This window comes from Lolium perenne, chromosome 6, assembly GCF_019359855.2.
Source record: "Lolium perenne isolate Kyuss_39 chromosome 6, Kyuss_2.0, whole genome shotgun sequence".
NCBI classification, from domain to species: Eukaryota; Viridiplantae; Streptophyta; class Magnoliopsida; order Poales; family Poaceae; genus Lolium; species Lolium perenne.
The window spans coordinates 141,936,619-141,947,270 of NC_067249.2; the positions used below are offsets into that span (position 1 = coordinate 141,936,619).

The 10,652-nt window shown below is 45.3% G+C and overlaps 2 protein-coding genes across 2 annotated transcripts; both read left to right on the forward strand.

Annotated features, from left to right (window-relative positions):
- The first annotated feature begins 391 nt into the window (after window positions 1–391).
- Window positions 392–838, forward strand: LOC139832512 (uncharacterized). Its single transcript, XM_071822286.1, has one exon. The coding sequence runs from the start codon at window positions 392–394 to the stop codon at window positions 836–838; it is 447 nt and encodes a 148-aa protein (XP_071678387.1).
- A 7,420-nt stretch (window positions 839–8,258) lies between these two features.
- On the forward strand, window positions 8,259–9,690 carry LOC127326477 (uncharacterized). Its single transcript, XM_051353330.2, has one exon. The coding sequence runs from the start codon at window positions 8,341–8,343 to the stop codon at window positions 9,151–9,153; it is 813 nt and encodes a 270-aa protein (XP_051209290.1). The 5' UTR covers window positions 8,259–8,340; the 3' UTR covers window positions 9,154–9,690.
- The last annotated feature ends 962 nt before the right edge of the window (window positions 9,691–10,652 follow it).

Sequence of the window (10,652 nt, forward strand, 5' to 3'; positions counted from 1 at the left end):
ATCGTGTTATGGAGAATAATCTACGATTGTCTTCCTACGGGCCAACAATTGGTACACTGTCATATCCCTGCGGATGATCGGTGTGTTTTCTGCAGCCATCAATAAAGGGTGGAGCATCTGTTCCTCCTTTGCCCGTTTGCACGAGCAGTTTGGACAGAGGTTAAGCAAGGCTACAGACTTCACCTCTGCCGAAAGGAGCTGGTCAATGCAAAGAAATGGATCTTCGACTTCTTGAAGCGAGAATGCAAAACCAGTGCTACGGTACTCGCCAATGTCATTTGGCATATTTGGGACGCCCGCAATGACACACAGATTAATGGCACGGTGGCTTGCCCATCCAGAGTGGCGGCAAAATTAAGTGTTATCGTATGTGGACATGATTCTCACACACATGGGACAGTTGAAGGAGACACCCAGGGCTGCCGCGTCGCGCCGTTCGTGGTGGGCTGCTCCGCCTGAGGGAGTCACCTGCATCAATGTCGACGCTGCTTTGTTCCCGGGAGAACGTCGGATGGGCTACGGAGTGGTGCTCAGGGATCACAATGGGACCATTATACTCTATGTTAGTGAAGGATTGGGAGGCATGCCCCAGCCGGAGATGGCTGAGGCTTTGGCAGTACGGTGGGCGCTAACCATCTCCAAGGAACCTGGTGTCTTCAGGGCGGTGCTCACCTCGTACTGCCTCTCACTGATTCAGCGTATTGCCTCAAGACAACCTGATCGGTCTTCTCTTGGTACGGTAATAGCTGACATCAAATCGTTAGCGTCGGATTTCGAATCTTGTACGTTCAAATTCGCTCGTCGTGAACTGAATGTAATGATGTTATTTGATCAATAAAGTGCCATATTCTCTCAAAAAAAAGTAGAGGTTTTAGGAACCCATTGATTAATGGGTTCCTTTGTAATGGCAACAAGATCTTTTGGTACCCAAATTGAGTACCCTCTATAAGCATAGCCATTACAAGGGCCAACATATTCAGCTTAAACATCACCATAATAATCAACAAATAAAGCATAGTGATTGTTAGGTCCCGTGCGGTCACCACTAGTGGCTTTGACTTTTGGGGCTTTGTCATTATTAGTGACCTTCTTGTTCTTCTCTTGAGCGGGCTTCTCCTTCTTGTAGTTGTTCTTCTTGTACGGCTTGGGAGCATACCCAAGTCCATACTTTTGATTGTTTGACCTTTGCTTACTCAAAAAAGGTCATCTAATCCCATCTTATTCTTGGAGGTGGTGAACTTGGCTAGTTCCTTTGTCAACCTAGCATTTTCCTCAAGAATAGTTGCTTGTTCACAAGCTGAGTCATTAGGATAATAGTCGAGACCATATTTGGTTACCAAAGATTCAAGATATACATTGGTCTCAACATATAGAGAAAGCTCTTCTTTCAAACGAACATGTTCCTCAACAAGTTTATCATGTTCACAAGTAAATGAGGTAGAGGAACTTGCAACATTTTTAGCAACAATGGGATCATTCAATGATCCAAGAGCTTTTTTATAGGTGTCTTGGAGTAGGTCATGGTTCTCTCCAAGTCTCTTGAGCTCATCCTTAACAAGCTTGTTAGCCTCTTCAAGGTGATCAAGATCCTTAGTGAGAGAAGCATGAGCAACTTCAAGCTCCTTCTTTGAAGCATCTAGCTCTTGGGCCATTAATTAATCCCTTTCAATAGTTTCTTGGTCCCTAACTTTATCTAGTTCAAAAGTTTCAACTAGTTGCTTAAGGCCTTGAGATATGCACCTTTCGTTTTTCAGCTCTTGTCTTAGGAGATTGAATCTTCGTTTCTCATCATTCATATGATATTTTAATTCCTCAATGGACTCGTCCCTTTCTTTGAGGGAGTCCATCAAGTAATCAAACTTGACAAGAGCATCACCACGAAGAGTGCATCTAACTTTGAAAATTTCCTTAAGAACATCCTCTTCATTTTGCTCATCATTATCATGAATGCTTGTTAAAGAAGGTGGTGATTCCATTACCTTTGCTTCCCTTGCCATTAGACAAGAGCCAATGATAGTAGAGGAGGAAGAGTCATAGGAGTCATCATCATGAGTTGTTCTTGCCATGAAGGAAGAACCAATATCATTTGGAGTTGAGGACTTCGTGGAGTAATCCTTGGAGTAATCATATGTGAAGAGTGACCCAGGTTTGGAGAAAGCCAAACCAGCCACTCCGGCCTCCTTATCTTCATCTTCTCCTTCTTCATCGTAGATGTACTCAGCACCAACAAAGGCTCTTCCCTTGTTCTTCTTGTATCCTTCATTGATTGGGTTTGGCTTCAATCTTGGCTTGACACCTTTGACAAACTTTGGCTTGTCTACCCTTTTCTCATAAGGGTGCTCATTTGCAAAGTGATTGTCTTCATCAAAGTTGTAGCATGTTCTCTTCTTCTCTTTGGAGGAGATTGGGAACTTCTCTATGTACTTCTTGACAAAGAATGCAAAATATGTTTGCATGTCACTAGTTGAAGTCATCTCTTCTTCTTCGAGCTCACAGACTTCTTCTGTTTCTTGGTCTGCTCTAGCCTTCAAGGCAAGGTTGTGACAGGGTCCATCGACACGGTTCATCGCCATGAGCTTCTCTCCTGCCTTGGCCATGTTGTCATTAGTAGCCACATAGGAGACTAGATCATCTGCGGTCAGATCTGCTTGTTTGGTGAGGATTTGCAAGTTGACGGCAAGGTTGGTGTCCTTCTGTTTGACAGCAATCATGGCAATGACCCTGGATTTTATGAACTCTTCATTCATTTTAAAGCCATCATTGTACTTTTCACATCCAAGGCCATTGACCTTTACTTGAAAAGCACCAAGCCTTCCATAAGCTTCAGCCATAGTTTCTCCTTCTCTGATCATGAACAGAGTTGCTTCTGTCTTTGCTGACTCATAGAGAGCATTTTGGATCACATTGGTTCCCTCTTGGAGTACTACAATCCGATCCCAAAGCTCTTTAGCTGAGTCAATGTCACTGACTTGGTCAATGAGCTTGCGGTTGATGCAACTTCTTATCTTGTCACATGCAGAGGCATTGAGTTGACGGTTGTAGAACTCGGTGGAGGTAAACCTAATGGGATCTTGTGGCTTACGGTATCCATCAACGATGATCTCCCACATCTCCACTGCAAATATGAGAGTCCATAGATGATTTCCAAAAGGAAAAGTGAGTTCCATCAAAATGGGGAACATTCCCACTATGATTTATATGAGGCATGGGTGAAGTGTTTTTGGGATAATCATGATTGACCTGATTGTAGGTCTCCGGAGGGACAGTAGCCTCACTTGAAGTCCCACTCGTTAGGCTTTTAAGCATGGAACTCATTTGTGCCATTTGGTTTTTGATATCATCCTCCTTTTTCTTTTTCTCAATATCATATGCTAAGAATCTGGATTTCATCTCCTTAACCGAAAGGTTAGAATCTTCATCCAGACCCTCGAATAGTTTATCCATCTCACTCTTAAGGTTGTAAGGCCCTTAAAAAGAGTCCAGGCTCTGATACCAATTGAAAGTTTAGAGATGGTAAACCTAAAGGGGGGTGAATAGGTTTCAACAAATTTTCTTTGTTTCTTTTGCAAGTTTAGGCTTTGCGGAATATAAAGTGAGCCTAATGCAAACTAGGTGAGGCAACCTATATGATGAAACAAGATACTCAAGGACGAAGACTATCACGCAAGTAAATAACACAAGTAAAGAGATCGGTTAGAAATAAACGAGGCACGAGGAGACGAAGATGTATTCCCGTGTTCCCTTCCTTTGCAAGAAGGTACGTCACGTTTGGAGAGGTGGGGATCCCACGATGGATTTCGCAATGCCACAAAGGCTCACCTTCTTCTCCGGAGCCAATCCCACAAAGGAATAGCTCACTCACTTGTGGTAGACTTTAAAGGCAGCCTCCAAACCCTCACAAACTTCTTCTTGGAGCAAATCCACAATCCGGATTCTTCCGAGTGACTCTAGCCACCTAGGGTTTCCCCAAAACCCAAGAGCACCCAGCTAGCACGATGAACTCAAGGGGGAATGAGATTTGGCTTGGTGGAATCGTAGATTAAGGCCTCCTCAAGCTTTTCCCCAAAGGGATTTGAGTTTGGTTGGAGGAGGAGGGAGATCTGAAGGTTTTGGAGCTCAACAATGGAGTACGAGAGAGAGAGAAATATCTTGAGCTTTTGCACTGGTCACCTTACCCCTTCAAGGAAGAAGAAGGGGCTTATATAGTCCTCCCAGGAAAAGAGCCATTTGAGAATTAAGAGTCGATGCATCCTGCAGAGGACCCGGTAGTACCGAAAATTTCGGTATACCGCCTGGCAGGCCAGGCCACATACCGGGCTACCTGGCAGCAGCACCCTGTATGCCGGGCTGTGTGCCGAGTTACCCGGTAGCAGCACTCGGGATGCCGAGCTGTGTGCCGAGTTGCCTGGAGCTGCAGTTCTTCCTCCCTTCTCGGAACAATTATACCTCTCAACATTTTTGGTGTGAATATTATATGGTAGGATGTGCATATGTTGCTTTGGCAACGTCCCCTTTAAGCTCATCGATACCGCCCCTCTTAGTAGAGCGGTGATTCATATAGACTCCAACATAACCAATAGAGAAAAGATCCAAAACACCGTCACTTCTTGAGAACATCAATTGGGGGTCTCTCACCACCTTGCATCCTCGTATGCCGACTAAAAACCATTCTCACCACCTTGCAACCTCATATGTGGACTAAAACTTGTGTATATACTTATAGAAACCATTAATCCACACAATAGCTCCGGTGTCATTGTTAACCAAAATAATGGTTATGGGTAAAATACTCTTACACTTTGCCCATCAGATCGCCCATAGCATCACTAGCACCCTAGCAAGGGCATCTCGATTAAGCGTGCCAAATAGCCAAAAGAGCATAGCTTCGCATCATCGGAGTGATTTGAAATTAGGTGCTCCATCAGTTCTTCATCGAAAAGAGACCAAAAAATTCACACCATATTTCAGTTCAACAACGAGTGTTTCCATGAGTCTTCCGTAGCATTACATAAGGAACAAATATTCGAATCAGCCATGTTCCGGCGAAGAGGAACATCTCCCGTTGGCAGTGACATACATGCCACTCACCAAGCAAAAACTCGAAGCTTAGCGGGTACAGTTACATGCCACAGTTTTTTTTCACCATTTCCTTTCTTTCTTTGTATTTGATCCACTAGTCCTATGTTCAAGCCATTTCTCCCTCTAGTTTTTGGTTGCAACTAACAATCGGTAGGCTGATCTCACACTGAAAACCCCCTTTTTATGATAGTGCCATGCCTAGGAATCACCCTGGGCATAGGTACTCAGTGGGGTTGACAAGATAAACTCCTTGTCCATATCAATAAAATGTTTCTCCAAGACATCAGTCTTCCATGTGCGTGATAATTAATCAATTAGCTCACTAACAAGGACTGGAGGCGAAATTATCTTTGAGAAAACAAGATGCAACTTGTAGTCTCTTGGAATCCAGTTCTACCTCCAAATATTTGTCAGTGCACCCGCCCCAATTGTTTTAATAAGGCCAAGTGATAATGTATCTCTTAACCATACCTTTATGATCACCCTGTTACAGTATGACGATTGATGCAGTCAAGGCAACCTCCGGAGACAATGATTAGATATGAACTCACGGTCTAAGGATTATGCAATATGCACTTAAGAAACATCGTAACATTGAACTTGATGTGACTTGATTCGTGTTACAGTAGTTATGTTATGGGTATGTCCATCATATCATTCATCCAATCGATATGATCTCATTGTCAATGACATGTGTATCCATGATAGGGAATACCTCGATCAATGATTGACCTCAATGAACTAGTTATGCACTTGTGTGTTTACTAGGGACTCTTTGTTTGTTTACAATACCTCACATGTATTAATGTTCTGTTTAATGCAGTTACAGCAAGACACGAAACTAATTATGAACATTTTAAATATAATAAATATCTATTATTACTTGTCTATTGTACTATCTCCAACACTATATACCACAACGAACATGATGTGCCGCCACCCAGGCCACACGTGACACGTCAAATTGCAACACCGAGCTGATTGGTGCGACACTTGTGACCTGGAACCACTGGTCCACATTGGTAGAAGCTGCGGTGTCGTGCTGCATGGCGTGACAGTGCTGGCTGCGGCACCCTGGACACATGGGCTCCAAAAATAGGTTAGTTCGGTGAAATTGTTTCGCATGAAGTTTAATCTTCAAACTTGTTTCATGTTTAGGATATTTTCATCGATTTTGCCAGAAGAGAAGCCCTTGTATAGAGTTATTCATCGTTTTCCCTCTCTTGCGAGTCGTGGTGGTGACCAGGGTCTAGTCCAACTCACACGCTCCAGCCCAGGCCCTCCTCACACGGTCGATTAACCTAAATACGAAAGATCTCACAAAATAACCTAGTTTTGAAAAGATTTTACAAAATAATCGTTTGCTTGGCTCCGCACCAGATGGAGCCACGCTCAATACCACAGCTCCGTCTTAGGTGGAGCCAAGCTGATAAGCATGGCACCGTCCCAGATGGAGCCAAACTCAGAAGCACATCACAGTTCTAGGCGGAGCCAAGCTCAGTAGCATGGCTCCGTCCCAGGTGGAGCCAAGCTCAGTAGCACGGCTCCGTCCCAGGTGGAGCCAAGGTCCTTAGCCGTTTTTCAACAATAATTAGGAGTGGTTCATACACCTAGTGAGGACCAAGGTTATTGAATGCAACAGAGAGGTTTGCATCATCTCGGACCGCCACCAAAGGATACTCAACACGGTTATTTTCTATTATATGTTTATTTTTATTTGGATGGTTATGTGCCAAAATTAGAAGATGTACCATAGCAAGTCTCAATTATTCTCAATTTATTCTTAACTATTCCTTGACACAACTCTTTTGAACCGGGGTGACACGTCAACATAGAGTGCGATCTCGGTGTGGTTCGTACATCTAGCGTCGTCGTCACACATGTCCTTCTATCACCATGTGGTGATAGAGTAGAGTAATGGAAGACATAGGTATAGGTTTTGTATTTTATAGGTTTTTTTTTTCAATTTTTTAACATATACATTACTTTTTTATCGTGAAATATAACTTATCATAGATTTTGTCATCTATGTTTGCTATATATTCTATTTATATGTGCAATGTGGTTCCTCTGCAGCTTGAGATGCTTTTTATCATGAAGTATAACTTGTCATAGATTTTGTCATTTATCATTGCTATATTATTATATTTATCTTTGCAATATGGTTCCTCGCCAGCTTGAGATGTTATTTTTTTTATCATGAAGTATAATTTGTCATAGATTTTGTCATATATCCTTCTCTTTGCAATGTGCTTGCTCAATAGTTTATGTTCCTGGGTGCGATTTAGTACCAACAAGCATCACGTTGTAGCTCACAACCACGGATCGGAAGAGCGTCCAGACTCTGTAGGAACTCACAACGAACTGAGAGACGCTTATTAACCAACCGTCAGTATAATAACCCGGAGAGGATCTGGAGGCACCACAAAATTTCTCACATGCGCCTAATAAATACTGTTAGCGGAAGGCATTACTTCTGACGGGTTTCACGCGCATTAGTGAATCGAAGTCATTTCTAACAAGGTTAGGTTGTATGGCGACTGTCTTTTGGAGCATGGGTTTAAGCGCCCATCAGTGATAATTTTGCAACATAACCATCTAAATGGAAATAAGTGCATGAACCACTCCCAATTATCGTTAGAAAACGGCTAAGGACCTTGCCTCCAACTAGAATGGAGTTGTGCTACTGAGTTTGGCTCCACTTGTGTGGAGCCGTGCTAGTGAACTTGGTTCCGGCTAGTACGTTGTTGTGTTTCTAACCTTAGCTCCACCTGAAACGGAGTCGTGCTACTGAGTTTGGCTCCTCCTGAGACGGTGCCGTGCTTCTCAACTTAGCTCACCATGAGACGGAGTCGTGCTAGTAAGCATGGCTCCGTCCTTTTACGGAGCCAAGCAAGAGGTTTTTTGGTGAAATCTTTTTAAAATCAGATTATTTTATGAGATGTTTTTAGATTTAGGTTAATTTTGTCAAAATACACGTGGACACCTCCTCTTTCGGCCCCACCATTTGACACATTCCACTCACGCATCTCGATGATGTGAGAAAGAAAAAGAAAAGAAAAGAAACCCATGTAGCTATCTAGATCCAGACGAGCACCTAAAAAGAATGACGGTCAAAGTTTCAAACCTTCCACCCTTCACGTGCCCCATGACCGTGCCCCCACCTCTTAGTACCACCCACCCCACCCACATCCTCACTCCACCACGCTCGCCTCCTACTCCTAGTCGCACCACCGGCCACCACCATCCCACACCGGAACCATGAAACAGTGGAAGTCCCTGGTGGCGCTCCATTCCTCAGCGCATTCCTCCTGCTTCCCGCATCCGCCCTCGACGCCATCGCCGTGCCCCTCGCCGCCGCGGGAGCTGGCCGAGGAGAAGCAGCGGCAGCAGGCGGTGAGGCTGGTGGGGTGCGACGGGCAGGTTCTGACCTTCCGCCGGCCGGTGACGGCGCGGGAGCTGATGCAGCAGCACCCGCAGCACCTTGTGTGCCGCTCCGATGCGCTGCTCATCGGAGAGAAGATCCCGGCCATCGCCCCCGCGGACGAGCTGCAGCCAGGGCAGGCTTACTTCCTGCTCCCGGACCACCTCTTCCACTCCGTGATCTCCTTCGTCTCCCTCGCCTCCTCCCTCCTCCTGCTCCTCTCCACCGCCCCCCGCGCCTCCTTGGCGCCGGGGGCCAAGAAGCAGCCCCGCCCATTCGAGCTCCACCGCACCGACTCCGGCACGCTGCAGATCAAGTTCTCCGACGACTTCCTCGTCGACGACGACGACACCTCCGATGCCGCCCAGGCTGCCGAGAAGCCGGCGGTGCTGCGCGGGGACGAGAGGCTGGAGAAGGAGTACGAGGAGTTGGTCGGATACGGCAAGGCCCTACGGTGGGCGCCCAAGCTAGAGACCATCCAAGAAGTGCTTGTCACCGCCGCGCCCTCCGCCCAAGGGCGTGATAGGAGGAAGGGGATGAAGGTCATGCCTTTCCTCGCCAAGCTCGGAAGCCGCAGGCGGCGGGAGACGACGACGACGACCACCACCATCATTTGCGGCAATGACAATGCGGTGGCGTGCTCGGGCTAGCACGTGATTCACAGCTGGTGGTCAACAGTCTCCCCTCCGCTGTGTAATTAAGATCTGGGATTGATTAATTAAGGACATGTACAATGATATCCAGTCAGCTGTAACACTGTCCACGTAGGAAAAGAGAAGACGTGGGAGGGAGAGAGAAAGAAAAATGGCACAGTCCGTCTGTAAAAATACAGTCGATCTGCAGCCAAGAAAATTGCTGCCTACAGACAGCCTCCTTTCCATTGGTACGACCCCATCACAAGTAGTGGGCCGGTTGGATCTTGCCTGCCATGAAAGTTATGCGCCGTGTTTTCCGTAAATTTCTAGTGGTTATGGACAGTCAAATAGACTCCTCATTGTATAGGCTGTCTGCTGTGCTGTCTACAGTTGACGTGTAGAGATTATACGGACACCCACCGTCGGAACGAATGTACATGCCCTAAGGCGTGGGTGTAGCCCACGACGTGCCGGTGCAGCATCTGCGTCCTCATTTGTAATTACTCAACAATTTTGGTGCTAATTTGTAGTACTACATGGCTTTCGTACTCATAGCCGGTTGGAGACCAACATTTTCCCTTATTTCCTTACATTTATCCTACCATTGAATAGGAAATGGGACTAAGAATAAAAGCAAATCAAATAAGTGAGCAGTAGGTACACGGACGGAGCTCATGTAGGCCATATACTGCGCTCTGGCTCGGTCTTCGCAAAACGAAAAAAAAAATGACATCTTTAACGGGTTGATTCAAATTGAACATTTAAAGTTATGGTGCGCATCCATTTGCATCCGTCTGTAGACTGTAGCCACGAGAATGGTCATTTTTAACTCCACATCCGGTTTTTGCATCTGGAAAAAGAATCACACTTAGACGAATTAGTTCAATAATTATTGTCTAGTTATCTCTGCTCAGCAGTTACATGTACTAATGAAGCAAGGAGCAATAACACAATTACTCACATTGGAAGAGAGGACTATTGACCATATAGTAACTATCTCTCCTGTCACAATTTCACACATTCTGGAAAAAAAACCTTATTCTTCGAACCCAATGAATTACCTCGTGTAAGGAATCAGATACCACTAATTCCAGGAGGTGTTCTTGTTCAGAAGAAACCATACAGCTATGCTCCAACTCAGAAAGATGAGTTAGAGAAACAAATATCTGAAATGTTACATAAAGTATTAATTCAAGAAAGGAACATTCCTTATGCCTCTCTGTCGGCAACGTGGGAACCAAAATCCCCTTAGCGTCGGGTACCAGCTTCGAGGTCGGATCCTTTGCCAAGAGTCTACCAGAGGAAGAAAGCAATGGAGACTGTCGAGACGTATAAGATCTACATCTTCAAGGCTCTCCCGAGAGAAGAAGCATTTGAACCGCCGCGGCTTCTGCCTCGGCAGGAAGGGCGGTGTGGGATCCCTACTAGTCGGGGTGTGTAATGTCCCAGGTTTAGAGACGATCGAGGGGTAGAATTTAGAAAGGGATGTGCATTGCATCGTAAAATCTGGGGAA